We start from the raw sequence: 21,910 nt of genomic DNA, 5'->3' as shown, positions 1-21,910 counted from the left end.
GAAAGTGCCCCAAACGTCACGGGCTCCTTCCCCATGACTACATAGAGTCAGGCGGTTATACAAAGGCATATAGCCCTGGGTGTCTCAAGAACCATCTCCGACTTGTCCAGAAATGAATCATTATATTTGCTTTCTTTTTCGTCCCACCATGCAATATTTGCCTACCTTTTCGTCCCACCATGCAACCTCTTGAGATCGACACCAAATTCCACCCTGTCCACTATCCAGACATTCAACATGATCTACAGTAGTCTTCGCACCACAAAGTTAGGGCTGGCTGTACTAAGTTGTACCTCATTTAAGTTTTCCAAAGATCTCCCGCAACAAAAAATTATCAAACAAGAACACACACACACACACACACACACACACACACACACACACACACAGACACACACACTGTAGTTGTTTGAATGTAAATGTCCCCATGTGCTCACGTGCTTGAATATTTGGTCTCCAACTGGTGGCAACTGTTTTGAATGGTTATTGAACCGTTCGGAGGCGGAGCCTCGCCGGAGGAAGTGAGTCACTGCGGGGAAGGCTTTGAGGTTTACAGCCCAGCTCCACCTCTTTTCAGGTGCTTCCTGAGTGTGGAAGCAGCAAGACTATCTGGTACCTACCCCTGCCACCACGCCTTCCCCACAGGGATGGGCTGTGTTATGAACAATAACACCAAATAAACCCTTCGATCCTTAGGTGCCCTTCTCAGCTGTTTTGTCACAGTATTGAGACAAATAACTACACAAGAGCAAGGGAGGTGGGGAGAAAGAATAAATACTGGATTTCTTAAGACAAATAGAAGAAAATAAAAATTTCAAAAGAATTCTTTTTTAAAGTGTGGTGTTGATAGTGTTTATTAAATGCTGTTTGGATTCACTACATCAGACTCTACTGTTTAAGAATTTCTATACCGGACAGTGGTGGCGTACGCCTTTAATCCCAGCACTCCGGAGGCGGAGGCAGGTGGATCGCTGTAAGTTCGAGGCCAGCCTGGTCTACAAAGCGAGTCCAGGACAGCCAGGGCTACACAGAGAAACCCTGTCTCGAAAAACAAAGCAACAAAAACAAAAAAGAATTTTTCTGCGTCCACGGCCCAGACAAGTCAGGCTTTAAACAAGGCTTGCCGAGGACTGCACACTGACGGTGGAGAGCTACCTCTCTGAGGGCAGCTTCAACTGTAACATTTGTGGTACCGAGGGCAAGATATCTGCACTCCAGCACCATCCTGTACCTCAAGGTGTCCTCTGGTGGTCCCTCCACGTTGGTCTTAATCCTAGGCGTGTTCTCAATAAATCAGTAAAGAAGCCTGCAACCGGGAAATGGGGCAGAATAGAGACCCACGTCCTTTTTCTACGGGGAAAGAGCTGGGGAGACACACCTTTCCTAAGAAATTACTTCACAGTGTTGCTCCATCACACGCATCCACTCCTGATTTAAGTAGTTTCTCTACCGCCAAGAGGAACGAGAAAACATTTTAATTTGCTTTGCAGTTGTGCTTTACCCAAAACAGAAGAACCATCTGTCTCAGAGGTAAGTTCACAATGATAAAATAGTGCAGCCATCAAAGTTAAAAAAAAAAAAACTGAATTGTGGACAATAGCACCCCATTCCCTGAACTTTCAGTGATATGAAGCCTTGGTATTATTGATGTTCAGGGCAAACATCAGGCTCTCCAGCAAAGGACGGCAGGAATCTTACAGTATGTAACTTCTTCTAACTCATTGCTAATGCTCTCAAAATTCTCCCTGTACGGAGAATGGGAGTTTCCTGAGTGACGGTCCTGGTTCGCTGTTCCCTTGATAATCCTCTGCCTAGCCTCTGGGTATTGCCTGTCAGCGGATGTCACCACAGCGCCATATATAGGGTTTTCCTACCCAGACCTTGTTCTGGTCGGATCATTTCCCTCACCTTGGAGCGTTTCCTAGAAACCAAGTTTGTGTTATATAACCTTGCATCCTTGGCAACAGTTGCTTTGGCTGGAGACACCTGGCTCCAGCTGGGTCAGCTTTCATTTGCTGCACTGGGAATCTGGACTTGGAAGACAGAAAAATGCTTCTCTGTCTAGTTGAGCTTGAAATATGCAAAGTTCAGGTTGTGATCAGGCACGAATTCTGTGTGGGTTGGAAACCAAAGAAACCCATCTTCACACGGATAAGGGAACAGATGTTCAGAGACGACAGGAAATGTTTCCTGTATTCCAACAGCAACTGAATTTCTGGCTGTCAGTTCTGTGGCTCATCCCTGAGATTTTTAATAAATTCCTCTGGTAGGGCTTGAGTTGACTCAAAAAGGGGTTTCCCCCTTCCTTCTCTCTCTCTCTCTCTCTCTCTCTCTCTCTCTCTCTCTCTCTCTCTCTCTCTCTCTCCCTCCCTCCCTCCCTCCCTCCCTCCCTCCCTCCCTCTCTCTCTCTCTCTCTCTCTCTCTCTCTCTCTCTCTCTTTCTTGGCGGCCCAGGACTTGCTTTGTAGACTAGGCTGGCCTCAAACTCACAGAGATCCGCTTGCCTCTACCTCTGCCTTTTGAGTGCTGGGATTAAAGGTGTGCGCCACCACTGCCCAGCTGTTTGTTTGTTTTTGAGACACAAGATCTCCCTGTGTAGCCTGGCTGTCCTGGAATTCACTAAGTAGAGTAGGCTGTCCTGGAACTCACAGAAATCCCCCTGTCTCTATACTCAGCATATTGTGCTTTTTAAATGTGGGTTCTGGGGATCAAATTCAAATATTTATGCTCGTGTGTAGTGAGCACTTTATTGCTGAACTGTCTCCTCAGCGCCTTGTGTTCCATTTTCTTTTCCATGTGTACCTACATGTTGGCATGTATGTCTGCACGTTTGCATGTGTGTGGATGTACATGTGCGTAGGTGCATATGCACATATGTACACATGTGTGTGGGGGCCTGAAGTTGACCTCCACATCTTCCTTAATCGTTCTCCGGATTTTATTTATTAAGGTGAGTTCCCTGCTGAGCCCAGAACCCATCGATTTGTCTAGTTTAGCTAGCCAACTTCCCTTGCAGACCCCAGCTTTGCCTCCCCAGTTCTCAGCTTGCTAGTGGCCACCATGCCCACCTTGCTTTTATGTGGTTTGTGGAGACCCAAACTCTAGTCCTTAGACTTGTAGGGTAAGCATATTTTCCACTGAGCCATCTCCTATAAGTCTGTCTGTCTCTGTCTTTGTTTCTCTGTCTCTGTCTCTCTGTCCCTGTCTCTGTCTCTGTCTCTGTCTCTGTCTCTGTCTCTCTCTCTCTCTCTGTGTGTGTGTGTGTGTGTGTGTGTGTGTTAGTGCATGTGTGTATGTGTGTGTACCTGTGTGTGTACCTGAAGAAGCCAGATGATTCCTTCACAATGAAGCTATAGGTGTTTGTAAGCCACCCTGCATGTCTGCTGGAATTCTACCTCTGGTCCTCATGACCAGAAAGGTCTGTTGATTGCTAAGCCATTTCTCCAGCCCCTGTTCTTTTTTTTTTTTTTTTTTTTTTTAGTTTTTTTGAGACAGGGTTTTCTGGGTAGCCTTGAGTGTCCTAAACTCACTCTGTACACCAGGCTGGTCTCGAATTCACAGAGCTCCACCTGCCTCTGCCTACCGAGTGCTGGGATTAAAGGCATGCACCATCACCACCTGGCTCTTTTTTTTTTTTAAGATTTATTTATTTATTATTATGTATACAATGCTCTGCCTACATGTACACTTGCATGCCAAAAGAGGGCATCAGATCACACCATAGATGGTTGTGAGCCACCATGTGGTTGCTGGGAACCGAACTCAAGACCTCAGAAGAGCAGCCAGTGCCCTCAACCTCTGAGCCATCTCTCCAGCCCAATGCAAAAATCTTAGGGAACAGCCGGACGGTGGTGGCACAGGCCTTTAATTCCAGCACTTGAGAGGCAGAGGCAGGTGGATCACTGTGAGTTCAAGGCCAGGCTGGTCTACAAAGTTAATTCAGGGCAGCCAAGGCTACACAGAGAAACCTTGTCTTGAAAAACTAAAAAAAAAAAAAAAAAAAAAAATCTTAAAAAATCTAGGAACTTTTTGAGGTTGGTGAGCAAAGACAATGCCCCAATTAGGTGAAGCTGGACATCAAGGTGACTAATTTCTATTTTCTATTTTTATTATTATTATAATTTATTCACATTACATCCTGATTATAATCCTCTCGCTCTTATCTTTCTGCCCCACCCTCCCTCCCTTTTTTTGTTCTACTCCCCCGCCTCTAGACCTCTAACAGGTGGGGTCCTCTTCTCAACTGAAGAATGGATAAAGAAACTCTGGGACATTTACACAATGGAATACTATTCAGCTATCAAAAATGAGGAAATCTTGAAATTTGCAGACAAATGGATGGAACTAGAAAGGATCATCCCGAGTGAGGTAACGCAGACCTAGAAAGACATGCATGGTATATACTCACTTATAAGTGGATATTAGCCCAACATAGATGTCCTCTGAAAGACTCCACCCAGCGGGGGATTGGGACAGATGCTGGGAATCATAGCTAGACTCTGGGCAAAGAGCTATGAGTTGTATGGAAGAATTGGTGGATGGAAGGAGGGGGAGGGCTTTGTCAGGAGCTCCACTAGGGGACTGTTAAGATTGGCGGATCTGGACCCAGAGGGTCCTGCACAAAGTGATACCAACCAAGAACACTGCAAGCAGAGGACCTAGACCCCCCTGTTCAGGTGACTAATTTCTTATGCTTATTTTTGCCCTCAGCTTCCTAATATGATTTAATTTTAAAAATCCTAATGAGTAGATGAGCACCTTTAGGACTTAAAGGAAAAAATGGCTGATTGTTTTTTACATAGAAGTTTAGATTTGTGATTCTTTTAAGATCTTTATAAGATTCCTTTTTAAGATAGTTGATTCTACCTCTGTAACTACAAATTGCAGCCTGCCAGTAAAGAAAAGCTGGCTGAGAAATTACATTGCTTGCTTATTCTCTGTTAATATGTAGCAAGTTGCTTAGTTACAAATGTATATGGGTTCTTGGAAATAATCTAATTTTCATATTTGTTTCTTACCCATAATATGTAAAACATCTGATCATGTGAAGGTATTGAGGAACATGTTTTTCTTACATATCCTTATTGTAATCATTCACTTGAAGAAAAATAGAATGTAAACACATTGTAAATTTTTTACTGCTTGAAAGATCTTGGGATATATAAGCTGTGAGAGAAATAATAAAGTTGTTGGCATCTTTTTCCATCCACAAAGATGTGTGTATGTGTATAAGGTTGTTGGAACTCTCTCTTTGGAGTTTGTTCACCAAAGTGTATATGTATATGTATATGTATATATATATGTATATGTATATGTATATGTATACTCTTATATCAGAAAGAAAGAACAAAAATAACAATTGTGTTATAATCTTTTAAACGTATAATTTAACCTACTGTGCTATCTTAGCGTATGTTATTTTGGTAGTGAATTTGAACATGTTGACTCCACTGAAGCAGTGCTGTGTTTTTCAAAACTCTTCATAACATATTGTATATAAACATGGAATGACACCATAGGCTATTAGCTGGCACTTAGGGTAGCTTAGCTATAAGGACAAATCTGAACTGCTGATATAAGAGAGGTACATGTCAATAGACCAAATGTTCGTTGGACACAGGACTGATAAATGATTAGAAAGGTCAGTGTTGGGACAGAGAAACAAGACACAGAGCCACACAAGACTTTTATAATAGCTAATTAACTGAAATCAGAAGTCTATTATAATGTGTCCTTTGTAACCAAAGTTAGGGCTCTGTAATCTTTTTCATAGGTTTTTTTTCTTTCAATTGGAACAACTATGACCACATATGAAATATTGCCTTTAGTATTTGATGCACATATTGCATTCAGATGGTTAATCATTAAAATGTAAACAAATCCATTTTATGCATAATATTTAAATAAAAGAACAAAATATTTCTTTATTCTTTAGTGATTTTGATTAGCATATACTAACTGCCATCTTCCCACACATGTATATAATGAATTTCAGTCATTTTTATCACACATAACACTCTCTTGCTTTCTCCAATTATTTATCCTTTTATGGGCTTCTGATATGCCAGACTTAAAACAATGACTTACACTGAATTAAAACATTCTTTCCTTGAATACAAAGTCAGGTGACAAAATATTAAAAACATTTACTGTGTGCTTAAAGATAATCAGCATTTCTAGGAGTAAAGTTTAATGCTATAGTCCAAGGAGAAATATAGTTATTTTCATTCTTAAAAAACTTGGCCAGTAGGCAAATTTTTGACATAGTAATGTTAAAAGTGCGCTACCTGACACACAATGTTTACGCTGAGTCCTGAGAATGCCTGTGCAACAGGCCTACCATTTGTGTCTTCAAGATACAATGAGAAAAGATGTCTAAAGTGCAGTTTTATTGTAGTGTTAAAATAAAGTTTCAGGATATTTTAAAGTAGTAACATATCTTTAGTTAAGCATGTTGATTATCTTGCGACAGCTGGTATTTTCTAATCCTATTTCCCACGTACATAAGCTTCTTCAGTGTACAATTTCTGCTAAAATTGAGAGTCAAGAAAGAATCACACTTCTGCTTCCTGCTGATAACTTGAACCCAAAATAGCAACCAGTGAAGGCAAACATCTGTGAAGGCTCAGGCAGAGCGTAGTCACTAGCAATGGCACGAGTAGAGTGCCCCTGTGTTTACTTCAGGAAGAGCTGACTTGCTTCTTTGGTAGTCTGGCCAACATCCTCTGATGCCTCAACCAGTCCTCTAGGCAAACAATACACACTGAGAAACAGCTTCCTTCAGTTGATGTGGGAGCTAAGACAGCAAGCGAAGGGTATGAGAAGTCACCAGTGCAGACATTTTTTTTTATATAGTTTGCTCACGCCAACGACTCCCAGAAGAAGTTTCATGTGATGAAGTCTTGGTTCTTAGGGAGGAGATCTTTGACAGTTATTCAATCATGTGACCTCTGACATAATTAACAATTAAATCATTGATGGATTCATAATTTGATGGCATTACTAAGAGGGGAAGCTTTGGGTGGGGCAGCAGGTCCCCAGAGGTATGCCTTTGAAAGCTGTGTCTTGTCTCTCTTCTCTCTCTCTCTCTCTCTCTCTCTCTCTCTCTCTCTCTCTCTCTCTCTCTCTCTCTCTCTCTCTCCTCCCCCCCCCCCGCCTCTGTGTGTGTGTGTGTGTGTGTGTGTGTGTGTGTGTGTGTGTGTGTTTGTGTAAAAGACAAAAGCCAACCTCAAATGTCTTCCTCTTTCCTTTTTTTGTTTGTTTGTTTTTCGAGACAGGGTTTCTCTGTAGAGCCCTGTCTATCCTGCACTCACTCTGTAGACTAGGCTGCCCTCAAACTCACATAGAATTGTCTGCTTCTGCCTCCCAAGTGCTGGGATTAAAGGCGTGTGCCACCACCGCCGAGACAGGATCACTCAGTGATTCTGTACCTCATGAATTGACCAGATTATTCCACAGCTCTGGGATTACAGATGTGTGCTCATCTGTTGTTGTTACTGTTGTTCTGTTTTTAATTCAGATGTTAGGGATCCCAACCCAAATCCTCCTCATGCTTGGGCAGCAAGCATATTACTGACTGAACCACGCCCCCAGCTCCATTATTTCTTCTTAGTTTTAAGGATATGGATGCAAAGGTTGAGTGCAGAAGAAATGACAATAATTCTTCCTTGTAAGTTTTTTTTTCAGAGAAAATAAATTTAACTATGAACTACATCACATGTTCTAACATAGATTCTGAATAGAAATAAAAATTCCTTCCAAAAATACATTTGCAAAATTGGGTGTGGCAGTGCATGCCTCTTCCAAAAATACGTTTGCAAACTTGGGCAGGTTGGGGCCTGGATGTAATCCCAATACTCTGAAAGTGGAGGTAGGAGGATTAGCCATTCAAAGTCATCCTCAGACACATAGCAAACTCAAGGCCAGCCTGGGCTACAAGACAGCCTGTCTCAAAAAAAAAAATCTACGCAGGTTCCAACTTTGTCATAACATCTGTGGAATTCATTCACTCATTCATTCAGCAAATACTTATTGTGCAATTGCATTGTTACTATTGTTTTTTAAATGTTGTAGGAAATCTTTCTGCCAACCCTTGTAAAATTTACAACTGGATCTGGTTTCTTTCTTGTGCTTCTAGTCCACATACTAATAGCATTACAAATATTTATTCTACTAGAGAATTTATTTCCCTAAAGACCTGAAGTTATACATTCAATTTCAATATCTCAGCAATATTGAGAGCCTCCAGAACTTAAATAGTAAATACTCTTAGCTGTGCTTGTTTGATCTTTGTTGCTTTTGTTCATGGTGGTGGGCACAGGATGGCTCATGTAGACAAGGCTTGCCTCAAGTTGACAATGTAGCCACAGATGACCTTGTGCTCTGATTCTTCCACCTTCACCTCCCGAATATTGGAGTTATAGCGAGTGCATCAAAGGCACGGTGGCGCATGTCTGTGATCCCAGCACTCTGGGAGGCAGATGGAGCCCTGTGAGTTCGAGGCCAGCCTGATCTACAAAGTGAGGCAAGGACAGCCAAGGTTACATAGAGAAACCCTGTCTCTGGGGGAGATGGGGAGAGACACAAGGTTTATAAAAGCCTGATAATCAAATCAGGACTTTGTGCATGCTGGGTAAGAGGTCTTTGTGCTCAGAGATAAGCACTGGAGAAGCCAAAAATGGTAAACACACAGGCTTGCCTCTTCAGAGGAAGGAGGTATTTACTAGTCCTTCTTCCTAGACCTTTACCTTACCGTCATGAAGGAAGCCAGATGTACTTTGAAAAGAGTTTCCATGTAAACATGTGCTAAGTTTTTTTTTATACTTGGAACCGTGTTGTCAGCAGAAAACTTTTTCCAAAGCCATGCTGTACTTAAATATGGCTAAAATAAAACAACTGATGTCAGATTTCTGTAGTTTGAACCAGCACCAACTAAGTCAGGCTGAACTGAGTTTAATTGTGATCTCACCTGGATGGCTCTCCTGCCAGCTGTGATGCTTGCCAAGGGCCCCACACCTCTGAACTACATCAGCAGCCTCAGAGAGTTGTTTTGATGCATTCTGCATGATAAAGTCCATCAGTATCCATTCTGTACAGAACCTCAGGCTCATATAATTGAATCTGCTAAGAATGAATCTGCAAAGAAGGCTAAGAATGTGGATGTTAACACTCTCGGTTTGACATATTTTCGAGCCCTCAGTCTGTGGAATGTACATGTTCTATTCTATGGACCCATTTCAAATAACTTTTTATTTTAGATAGAACTTTTGTGTGTGTTTTATTATAATTTATTCACATTACATCCAGATTGCAATCTCCTCTCTCATCTTTCTATTCCCACTCTACTCCTCCACCCCTGATCTATTCCCCTCCTCTAGGTGTCTGACAGGTGGGATCCTCCTCCCTCCCCCTGCCCTGAGCACAGCCTGTCAGGTTATTCCTTCAGTGACACTCTTTAGTTAACAGACAATAACTTTACCCCGTAGCTAACTCTGGGCTCTGGCTCTGTTGGTTTCTGGTATGTAAGCTGAAATTCTCTTGTCACATTCTAGTGAAGATCCGTCTTGGTGGTAAGCATGGCGTCTAGGTGCAGAGGTCTCTCTTTTGGCAGCTTTAATCCCAATTCCTTAGTCCCTGTTGAGGTTTTGGCTGGATAGCAAGGCCAGTGAGAGGCTGTGGGAAGGCTTGGGTTTTGTCAACAGATGCTTACTGGCCTATGAGTGGATTACCAGTGCCAGACATTTGCCAGCTCTGTTGGTGTCTTGGGCTGTTTTGGGAGGTAGGCAGCCTGGCATCCTTGTTACCTGGGGCAGGCTTCTTGTCTTCCTAAGGCCCAGGCTCTAGAGGCTGTTATCCTAAGGTTCCAGACATGGCCAGAACATCTACCCTGCTTGGTCTGAAGGAAGAGGGAGCTGCCCTCTACACAGAATCTAGTTGAACAGTGGTTCTGACCATCACTTTTCCTGACATGGATCAGGTGGTCAAGGTGATATGACTTGCAGATGTTGCTTTTCTTATGAGACCTGGTTTCTTAGTTAGCTGGTGCCTCACTAGATGTAGCCCTTCCCTGAACTCACCCCCAGGTAGCAGTCTGTGACTGAGACCATGGAGAAAACAACTGCTTGTGACAACTACTTTTTAAATCCTAATTCACTGACTATTAAGCCAAGTAAACTCAGATCCCAGAAGATTTGCTGGTTTCTCACTGAACTCCTCCTCTTCAGCCACGTTCTAGAAGTCAGACAGGACAAGAGAGACTTGTCCACCCCCGTGGCTGTATCGCTTCTCAGAATTCCTGCAGGTCAAGGTTGGTTTGCAGCAGGTGTAGGCCTGTGAGTGTAAACACAATGCCAGGTTCTTACCACAGGTGATATGTCATGATTCCTGAGGTCCGTCAGGGAAAACAGCTCCACCTCATCAGGGAAAAAGGGTGCCCTTGAGAGGGTGTTGGGCAGATCCCCTAGGTACAGGTCTTGTTGGTATGTGGAAGGGTTTCTGCCTTTGTCCCCTTCTAACACACGAGGAACCAGAACCTCACTCACTGCGCTTACTGCTCGTCATGTCTCTATTGTCAGATGCTAAAACGTCTTTCTAAGTCATCACGAGCCAGGCTGCATAGGTATGTCATGTGACTCAAACTGTGGAATTGGTCAGACTGGAGGAGCATGGTGTGCTGGTAGTCATGGTGACTGTCAGCCAGATGGCCACTGACACACATGCACTACACTGGGGGGCCTTGTATCAGAGGCTTTTATTTAAAATATAAATAAAAACCAAATAAACAAAAACTCTGAAAGGTGTGTGTGTGTGTGTGTCTGTGTGTGTGTCTCTGCAGGCACATAGGCACACATGGGCAGAGGTCAACCCTGGTGTTGTTCCTTAGGGTTTATTCATCTTGTTTTTTGTGACAGGGTCTCTTGCTGGGATGTGGGACTTGCTGATTAAGCTAGTCTGGCCAGTAAGCCCCAGGGATCTGCCTATGTCCACTTCCTCAGTGCTGATTGTGGGCAAGTGGGCACACACCACTTCCATATTTGGCTTTTTTTTCCCCATGGGTGCTAGAGATGGCTCTCATGTCCTCATGCTTGCACGGAAGACACTCCACCAACTAAGCATCTCCCCAGCACCAAAGGGTCAACTTTTTGAGAGACTTTGAAAGCCTCTGGACACAGAGTTGCTTTACAGTCCAGTGTCACAGACTAACTGCTACCAATATAAAGATGGCGGAGCAACCTTTGCATAAACATTGGCACCAAAAGAAATTTCAAATATTTTAATAGCATCACAGTTGCTACAGACTCTTCAGAATACACTAGTGATTCAAAGTTACAATTTGGGAACATGAGATTTTATTTTATTTAATAAATGATAAAGAAGTCTATGTACTACTTTGTCTTCATTTTAAAAAATATTTTCATGTTTTTCCTTTGCAATCCTATATATTTTATTGTATTCATTGAAATGTTGTTCTAAGGAGCAGTCAAGATGTTTATTAGAGTTTACTCTGTTCAAACCACAAATGCCAGCCGGGCGTGGTGGCACACGCCTTTAATCCCAGCACTTGGGAGGCAGAGGCAGGTGGATCGCTGTGAGTTCGAGGCCAGCCTGGTCTACAAAGTGAGCCCAGGACAACCGAGGCTACACAGAGAAACCCTGTCTTGAAAAACAAACAAACCACAAATGCCTAACTTTATACTTGGGAATGAGGTATGGGAAGGAGATGTAGACCATATTAAGAAGATATTAATTTAAATCACAACAGATAGGCCATAAAAATAATGAGGAAAAGAAAGCTGTGAGCGTGGAAGAACTCTGGTTGAAAGGTTTCCTAGTGCTATGTAATTTTTCACTGTTGCTATTCGGATGGCTCTATAATCAGGCTGACAAATGAGTAGTACAGGGCAGATCCAAACAAGTGAATTCTGTGTTTCTTTGGAACTCTATCTCCTCCTCCTTGCACAAAGTCTTGTGGAATTTTTTTTTTTTTTTGGTTTTTCGAGACAGGGTCTCTCTGTGTAGCCTTGGCTGTCCTGGACTCGCTTTTGTAGACCAGGGACTGGGTGTAGTAAATTGCCCAGAAACCTAGAGAACATTTATTTTCTCTATCATTCCTTTTTAAAAAATTGTCTTCACAACCATCACAAGCACACTGACTTATAAATATATAGCATTTTGAAAATAAAGTACGGTACCTAAAATGAAAGAGAAGTCAGAAAATATTTAAATCTGGCAAAATGTACTAAACTTAACCCTTGTATGTTGACCACTGATTATTTAACGGCATGTAATTGCAATAATAAGAATATTTAATAATGATATTGAGATTGGTAGGAGAGATTAGGTCACAATTTGAACCTCAAAGTAGAAATGAACCGAATGAATGACAAGACCTCAGGTGAAGGCCAGTCCACAACAGGGGGCTAATGGCATGACTCTCACACCTACCTGCATGAAAAGCCTAGCCTGCAGCAACTGTCAGCCTTCCAAATGCTGCAACCCCTTAACGCAATTCCTCATGCTGTGGTGACCCCCAGCCACGAAATTAGTTCATTGCTACTTCATAACTTTAATTTTGCTACTATTATGAATTGTCATATAATCTGATATGCAGGATATCTGATATGCAACCCCGACCTCCAAAAGGGTGGAGACCCAAAAGTTAAGGCCCACAGGTTGAGCGGGGTTTGTGGTGGCACATGCTTTTAATCCCAGCACTCGGGAGGCAGAGGCAGGCAGATCGCTGTGAGTTCGAGACCAGCCTGGTCTACAAAGTGAGGCCAGGACAACCAAGGCTATACTGAGAAACCCTGTCTCAAAAACCAAAACTAAAACTAAAAATACAAAATGAAACAAACCAAAAAAAAACCCCCCACAGGTTGAGAATCACTGGCCTAGAGCCAGGGACCATGAAAAGCCTATAAGTAAACAGAGGGAGATGACCCAATAGGCAGCAGGGGAAACTAGCATTGTTTCCTCTTTCTGCAGACCCTTGTGATGATGAAATGGTGAGAGAACACTGCGGTTGGGGAGGTCACATTTCCCCTGTTTCTAACACGGGATTCCCCAGACTGCTCTGAACCACGTGGTTCAGTACATTAGGAACAGTGGAATGCATCTTTTGGATCTGAGAGCAGTGAAGATGAAAACTCCTCAATCTTTCTAACCCCTCCCCAGCCACACAATCCGCTGTCTCCTCGGGTTACTAGCCACTTACCCAATGGCAACACGTTCAGAGATAAATCTACTCTGATCATAATTTTTCTTCCTTCCAAAAAAGTAGGTCCTTCCATACTTTGACTCTCGGTAGTTTTTTGTTCAGTATTTCACTGTACAATACAAACATTTGAAATCACAGTCTATACACACTCAACACGAAACAAATCAAACCAAACAGCCCCTCCCCAAAAAAAGAGTCGGTAGCATTTTAAAAAATGATGCGTAGCTCTCTTTCCGGTGTGGGAGTCTGGCACCTTGCAAGGGGAAGGAAAAGAAGAACAAGTCATCAGCCTTGGACCCCAAGTGGCTGAGGAGAGAATGTATTTGGTGTCTGTCACATCTTTGCATTCTTCCATTGTCCATGTTACTGATCTTTCTGGCAAGGAAGCCATCTGCCGAGTGACTGGTGGGATGAAGGTAAAGGCTGACCGAGATGAGTCCTCTCCATATGCAGCCATGTTGGCTGCCCAGGATGTGGCCCGGAGATGCAAGGAGCTGGGCATCACTGCCCTGCACATCAAACTCCCAGCCATAGGAGGAAACAGGACCAACATTCCTAGACCTGGAGCCCAGTCAGCCCTCAGAGCTCTTGCTCGCTCAGGGATGAAAATGGGCGGATTGAGGATGTCACTCCCATCCCTTCTGACAGCACTGGAAGGAAGGGAGGGCGTGTGGTTGGAGTCTGTGAACAGGACTTCTCAAGTTACTTTCTGTTAATAAATTGCCTTGTGTAAAAAAAAAATGATATGTAGCTCACATCTGTAATGCAGTATCTCCCAAGCACAGAGCCCTGGGCTCGGGGCACAGGCACAGTGCCACATATGCCAGACATGGTGACGTGTGTCTGTAATCCTCACACTGGGGAAGCAGAGAAGGATTAGCAGATCAAGATCCTCCCAGTGAATTCCAGGCCATTTTGGACTACATAAGATCTTCCCTTAAATTAAGAGAAGGTGAGAAAGTGTGTGTGTGTGTGTGTGTGTGTGTGTGTGTGTGTATGTGTGTGTGTGTGTGTAAACAGGCATTCATCTAGGTTTATTGCTGCATTCTTTGAAATAGTTGGGAAATGGAAGCAGCCTCCATGTCTATCTACATATCAATGGATAAAGAAAACACACACACACACACACACACACACACACACACACACACACACACACACTAGCATTTCATGCAGCCATAAAGAAAAGTAATATGACGACATTTGGAATTGGAAATCATTATGTCACATGAAATAAGCCAGACTCAGAAAAACAAACAATGTATGTTTTCAGTTATATAAAGAAACCAAAGTTAGATGTACCTGTGTGTGTTTTTATATATACATGAGGGGGTCACAAAACTAGGAAAGGGATCGTGAGAGTGGAGGATCGGATCTTAAGGGAAGTGGAAAGCGAGTCAGCCATGGGTGACATCTGATAAGAAAGCAAAGGGGAGGCTAGTCGGGGAAGACAGAAACCAGCTGCAGAAGGGAGCTGGGGAAGAGGAGGCCAGTGGGCATGGGAACAAATAAAATCAAACTATAATGATACCTATTATGAAGCTATCATGACGAAACCCATTACTTTGTATGCTCCCCTAAAAATTAATTGCAAACATAGAAGCATGAGCGCCAGCTCCCAGATGCTGAACTCAGCTATTAGCAAATCTACTACGGCTGTCACCAAGCCCTTAAGGGGGTAGGTGCTAGGAAAACCATCTGAATCCTCTTTGAAGAGCTGCATGGTGTAGTTGAAGCTATAATCCCATTTATCTCTTTGAAACCTTCCCTAACATGTCAGCAAAGGAAATTAAAATCTTAATTAAGCCCTTTTCATTAGATGTAGCAATGAACACAGTACTGTCACCCTAGCCAGAATAATGTAAGAAAATAACCAAAGCACAGGAAACAGCGCCCTGTCTCAGTACAGGAGTTGTAGCCAGTCACTTCTTACAGTGGCACCTGGAATACCCCATGATCCCTTGCCAAAATCCAGAGGTTATTGTTGGGCTTAGAACAACCCACGGGCTTTATTGTGACTATGTCACGCCTTATCTAATCCTTCATCGAACTGATTGTTCTGCCTACCTGGCAACTATTTTCCAGGAATTGCCTCACCTCATTGCCTAAGCTGCCCGGCTGCTGAAGATTTGCAAACTTCCTATGTGACCCCGCCCTAAGTCAGGATTAATCTGTCTGAGGGTGAGGACTTGACCTTATCTGGTATAGTGTTCCCTTCCTCTTGAGTGCTTATATTTGTTTGTTTATTTGGTTGGTTTCGTTTTCTGAGACAGAGTTTCTCTGTGTAGCCTTGGTTGACCTGGACTCACTTTGTAGACCAGGCTGGCCTCGAATTCACAGGAATCCACCTGCCTTTGCGTCCCAGAGTGCTGGGATTACAGGCATGCGCCACCATGTCTAGCTCTACCTTTCATGTGTGTAAAACACTTCCTGCCATTACACTGAATGGGGCTGATGTATTTTTGGGGGGGTGATCCTAGCCTCTAACTGCTGAGCCATTTCAACAGCCCTGACATTAAGGAGAAGCAGAAGATGAGGACAACCATGGCTTGGCTATTAAGACATTACATTTCTACCTTGCTTTTTAGATTGCTCACTCTAGAGCAGTGGTTCTCAACCCTTGGGTCGTGACCCCTTTGACTCATTCACGATGGTCACTTAAGACTCTTGGAAAACACCGATATTTACGCCATGATTCATAGCAGCAGCAAAACTATAGTTATGAAGTAGCAACAAAAATAATTTTACAGTTGGAGTCACCACAACATGAGGAACTCTACTAAAGGGTCACAGCATTAGGACGGTTGAGAAGCACTGCTCTAGGGGAAATCAGACACCGTCTCATGTATACACTCAGGACATCTTATGAATAGCCTCATGGTGAGGAACTGAGGCTTCCACACCCATCAGGAACTACCAGGGAGTAGTTTTAGGGACAGATCCTACAACTTCACCTAAGACCTCTTCACAAACCCACCCAGTTCACCTGCTCCTAAATACATTCTGACAGAGATTGTATGAAATAGTAAGTGTTTGTTGTGTTATTTAAAGCTCCTAGGTTTTGGGGAAGGGGTAATCTGTTATACAGGAGCAGATAACTAATAGCACATTCCACTCTGCAGCGCTGTTTAATTGGTCCAAGAATAAGCAAGTAACCCAATTTAGGGAAGTGAGTAATTTCTCAGTGTATGTGTGTGTGTGTAAAGACCAATTCTCATGCAGCCCAGGCTGGCTTCAAACATGCTTTGTACCTGAAGATTGACATTGACATTGGCTTTGTTTTGTTTTTGATGAACTGTTGCATAGAGCATAATTATTGTTTCTATCGAGAGGCTAAATACATAAAATTTATATCCCATAAGTGAACGTGTCTCTACTGAATGAAGGAAGCCATTTGGAAGTGAAAGAAGTAGTTAATGCAGAAAGAAACTGAAAGGCAGAAGAAGGCATGCTAATAGTGCCAGGGTACTCAATTCCAACATCCCTGAGACTCAGCTGGATCATGCCTTCTGCTTAGGAGCCTTTTCCAGAGTTCCCCATCTTAAGGCTGTTGCTTCAAGGCCTTCATATATCCCATCCATCTCTCAGGGACCACGGCAGCCCAATCTCTTCCTTACATGTGCATACATTCAATGCGAGAGAGACAGAGACAGAGACAGACAGAAAGACAGAGACAGAGAGCCTGCATGCGCGCGTGTGCGCACACGCACACACACACACACACAAAAGCGTGCATGCATGCATGTGAGATTCTTAAGATGCAAGTTGGCGTATATAACAGATATTATTTATGAGATTCCAATAAAGATTTGAAGGATAAATAGTTTTTTTATCAGATAGAAGTCAGCTGGGTGAGAAAAATGCTCCAAGCTAAGGAACAATAAAGCCAAAGTAGTATGATATGATCCATTAGAAAAATTTGTTTTTCTTAGAACACATTCTGGAAAGATAATTGTAGGATGAAAACTTAAAATGATATTAGAGCCGGGCGGTGGTGGCGCACACCTTTAATCCCAGAACTCTGGAGGCAAAGGCAGGTGGATCCCTATGAGTCTGAGGCCAGCCTGGTCTACAATGCCAGTCCAAGACAGGCAAGTCTACACAGAGAAACCCTATCTCAAAAAACCAAAACAAAAAACAAGATACAGTCCAGGACAGCCAAGGCTACACAGAAAAACTCTGTCCAAAAAAACCAAAACTAAAACAAAAAACAAGATATTAGAAGTGAAATTTTAAAAAAATTTTTTTTATGTGCATCGGTGTGAGGGTGTTAGCCATTGGAATTGGAGTTACAGGCAGTTGTGAGCGGCCATGTGGGTGCTGGGAATTGAACCCGGGTCCTTTGGAAGGGCAGACAGTGCTCTTAACCACTGAGCCATCTCTCCAGCCCAAGAAGCAAAATATTGAAAGGTTTTATACACCCCCACAAAAAAGCTTAGACTTTAATCTTATAAGCAAGCATTCACACACACACAATAATTTGTTTGGCAAATTCTCTTCTAAGACTACAAGTTCAAAATGTAGACTCCAAAGTCCCAGCCCCACTCAAAGTGCATTAAGTCTGTGACAGGGCATACTAATTTGCATTTTTAACACACCAGCATAATGATATAGGTCAAAGGTGAGTTAAGAAATGCACTTTCATGGCTGGAGAGATGGCTCAGAGGTTAAGAGCACTGTCTGTTCTTCCAAAGGTCCTGAGTTTAATTCCCGGCAAGCACATGGTGGCTCACAACCATCTATAATGGGATGTGGTGCCCTCTTCTGAAGGGCAGGCACACATGTGGGCAGAATATTGTATAAATAATAAATAGAATAAATAAATCTTAAAAAAAAATTCACTTTGCTGAACAGTGTGGTATGACTGGAGCCAGCAGAGGCGTACAAGCACGAGGGCCCTCTGATAAGATCTGAGTCTCCAGAGCATTGCTCTACCTGCAATGCATAAAAAGAGTCGGAAGGAAGGGAAACCGGAACGCGGACTTATTATCATAATCACATAAACGAGAGGTAGTGGCAGTGTTGATGAAGGCTGAACAAAGTTACCCAGAGAGGTAGCACTTAGGAAGTAAACGCTATGTAGCCACGAGGCTCCTGAACGCCTATCCTCCTGCCTTTGTCCCCGTGCGCTGTGGTTACATTTTATTTACTGTGTTGGCACATGACACACACGGAGGTCAGAAGACGACTCTCTGGCCTCACCGTATGGATTCCAAGAATCAAACTGAGATTGTGGATCTTCGCCAATTGCTTTTGCCTGCTAAGCCACCTCACCAACCCTCTCCTCATTATTTTAATGAATTATCACAGAGAGTTTCTTAGCGCGGAGAGGCATCTGGTAGGTGGCTATGGGGGAATAAGTTGAAGTATGTATAGCTCATCCCATTCTTACCTCCTCCTTTGAGATCTCCAGCCAAGAGACTGTAAATGTGAATGTATGCAAATCCAGAATACTGAAGGAGGCTAGAGGGCAAGACAGAAACGGAGAAGAGTGGTTTTCCTCAGAATCAGAAACGCAGAAAAGGCTAACCTGAAATTCTCAAGTGTGGGGATCCAGGACATCTTGCTGGGTGACATTAGTGGGTACGGTTACTTCTAACAGGGCCTGTCTGTTCTCAAGCACAATCCTTTGCACCCGAGTTGCTGGAAGCTTTGCTGTGCTTCATGTTGCCGGCTTCTGAAGGAGGTCAGCATGGGTGAGGTGTCAAGAGGTGCCCTTTCATGTCTGCAGTCACTGAACATGAGCCAGATTAACCGAGCTCCCATGGAGTTGGCCTGGGGATATTACTTTTGTAGTTTTGAGTTCTCAGGGGGGCCTTCCTATCCAGGGGAAGTCCCCTCACTTTTTATTAGTAAAGGTTATGTAAATGTCACTATCTGAATTAGAAAGTCAATTATCTTATTATAACAGAGTGTAACACAAGCCAGTCATTTGTATTAAGTAAAAATAATTCCAACATTATTTATAAACATATTGTAAACATTATTTAAAAATAATGACCTAACTATAATGTTTTTATCATTATTGACTAATTAGTAGTTTCTAATAAATTTAAAATATTAGGCTTAAATTTTTTTTAATTTATTTTTTGTTTTTGTTTTTTTGAGACAAGTTTTCTCTGTGTCATCCTGGCTGTCTTGGACTAACTTTGTAGACCGTGCTGGCCTCGAACTTACAGAGATCTGCCTGCCTCTGCCTCCTGAGTGCTGGGATTAAAGGCGTGCGCCACCACTGCCCATTTTAGGCTTAAAATTTAAATGAAACACTTATCTTTTGATAAATTTCAAATTTATCTTTGAACAACTTCTTAAAAATTCTTTCAACATATTGTTCTATGGCAAATAATAAAGATTCATTAAGAAAAACAGTCTTCTTTAAAATGCATTAATAAAGCCGGGCGTGGTGGCGCATGCCTTTAATCCCAGCACTCGGGAGGCAGAGGCAGGTGGATCGCTGTGAGTTCAAGGCCAGCCTGGTCTACAAAGCGAGTCCAGGACAGCCAAGGTTACACAGAGAAACCCTGTCTTGAAACCGCCCCCCAAAAAAAACAAAATAAATGAAATGCATTAATATGAAGCAAATTTTGAAAACCTCAGTGCACCCATTTTGAGTCTGTGGCTTTTTTCTGGCCTCCAACTGGTTCTCAGTAGAACCTGGTTGTTGTTATCACCAAATGGGCAACCATTTGATTGTGGACCTTCCAGCTGTTTGTAGTTGACGAAACTGGTCTTTCCTTATGGATGAGTTCGCCCTTGTCTCCAACAATTCTCTTGCTTCCTCCATAATTTGTCTTCAAGTGTCTTTTTTTTTTTTTCAACAGGGTCTCTCTGGGTAGCCTCGGCTGTCCTGGACTTGCTTTGTAGCCCAGGCTGGCCTCGAACTCACAGCGATCCACCTGCCTCTGCCTCCCGAGTGCTGGGATTAAAGGCGTGTGCTACCACCACCCGACTCAGGTGTCTTGATATTAATATTCTTTTCAAACTCTTGGCCTCAGCAGTCTCTTATAAACATAAGTAGCTCTCTGCTCTATTTATAGAAGAGTACTATTAGCCAATGAGATAGCTCCATAGGTCAGGGCATGCGCTGATAAACCCAAAGACCTGACATTGCCTCCTGGGATCCACATGCTGAAAGGAGACAATCAACTTCCACAAATTGTCTTCTGACCTCCACACACATCCCCTTCAACATACAGACATACCACAAATAAACAAAAACTTTTAAGTTGAAGGTACCTTACCACTTACAAATCAGCTTCTGTGGTCTTCCTGAAATGGATGTGCCCTGCACTGCACAGACCCACCCTTGAGACTAAAGCACTGATGTCCTTAGCCATGGCACTTTAGTGTCTGAGGGCTCAGAGGTGGATGAGGAGGAGGAATTATTCCATTCCTTGCCCCACGAGTTCCCATATCCAAAACCTGGCCCACACGCAGGAGAACTATGGCCTCACATCTCAAATTGAGACATGTCTCAAAAGAACACCCAAGCTCTAGAGCTCCCCTTTGAACTGGCAGGGACCTCTGACATCACGCAGTCTGACTCAAAAGCCAACTCCCCGTAACTGCACTCTAGTCTCCATTTCAGAGTTTTCCTCCTAAGAAGGATGCTTGATCCGTGAGGAATATTTCTGTCTCAAACCACTACTTCAGTCATCTAAAAAAATCTCATCTTAAAGATCTAAAATGTTCATAGTGACTTGTGTATTACTCATGGCACTTCAACCTCTGTAATAAACACTCTCAGCATGCTTAGCGACTCGACCCAGTAAACTTTGGCGTCATAGTCATGCCATGGTGCACTGCATTCCAATGGGAGGGGCTTGACGCCTGTCACTCAGGACCTGCCCTTTTCCAAGAACCTGTCATTCTGACAGACCAGGAAAGAAAATGGGGGGGGGGGGGGCGCGGGGAAGTCTCCAGAAGGCTGGATGGGTTGGAAGGGTGTGTGCTGTGTGGATTCTGCTGATTTCCCATTGGGAGGAAGCACTCAGTCACAGAGCCATTCGAAATCAAGCAAGGCTGAAGAACACCCTCAGTCTCTGCTTCACATGTATAAACTTTTGAGATTTTTACATATTCCATTAACCATGACCTATGACTTACTGCACTTTTTACCATCCATCAATTTGCAGGATTTGAAAATTCCATCTTTATCAAAAAATTTAAGAGTTGTGATCTCTCTGCCTCCAGAGGGTTTGGGGGTCTCCTTTACTTACTGTTATAGAGTCTGTGTCTTTTACAATTTTTTTTTTTTAAAGAAAAGGAACATAGCATTATCCTACTTAATGGAAATAATTCTTTAATGTATGTAGTACTGTGTTCACATACTTCTCTGATTACTCTTCCTACATCTCCCCCTTCCTGTAATTCTCCTAATTTAGACATTGGTTGGCATTTCTGTCATGCCCCTCCTGCACAAGGCATGGCACCACTCCATCTTCCAAAACCCAAGTGTCTTAGTCCATTTTCTGCTGCTCTAGCAGAATATCTGAAGTTAAGCAACTTATAAAGACAGAGAATTCTTTCTCACAGTTCTGGAGGCTGAGACATACCAGAGCTTAGGGCTGGTATCCTGGCGGGGGCCTCCCTGCTGCTTCGGAACACGGCTGAGGGTAATCACATGGTACCGAGACAGGCAAGACAGTATGAGATGAGCTTCTCTTCCTTGTAGGCTTTGCGCTTATGGAAATGT

The 21,910-nt window shown here is 43.1% G+C and overlaps 1 protein-coding gene across 1 annotated transcript in view; it reads right to left on the bottom strand.

The window, feature by feature from the left end:
• LOC311609018 (uncharacterized protein) overlaps positions 1 to 21,092 on the bottom strand; it is a 51,399-nt gene extending 30,307 nt beyond the window's left edge. The window contains exons 1-3 of the mRNA XM_084801696.1: positions 20,457 to 21,092; positions 18,608 to 18,678; positions 13,213 to 13,324 (exon numbers count right to left, since the gene is read on the bottom strand). Coding sequence (XP_084657822.1) covers positions 13,213 to 13,288 — 76 coding nt within the window. The 5' untranslated portion in view covers positions 13,289 to 13,324; positions 18,608 to 18,678; positions 20,457 to 21,092. The remainder of the gene's footprint in view (positions 1 to 13,212; positions 13,325 to 18,607; positions 18,679 to 20,456) is intronic.
• Positions 21,093 to 21,910: the final 818 nt, after the last annotated feature.

Source organism: Acomys minous (assembly GCF_964271855.1).
Source record: "Acomys minous genome assembly, chromosome: 11".
In the NCBI taxonomy this organism is placed as follows: domain Eukaryota; kingdom Metazoa; phylum Chordata; class Mammalia; order Rodentia; family Muridae; genus Acomys; species Acomys minous.
This window is presented reverse-complemented; position numbering and strand designations above follow the sequence as displayed.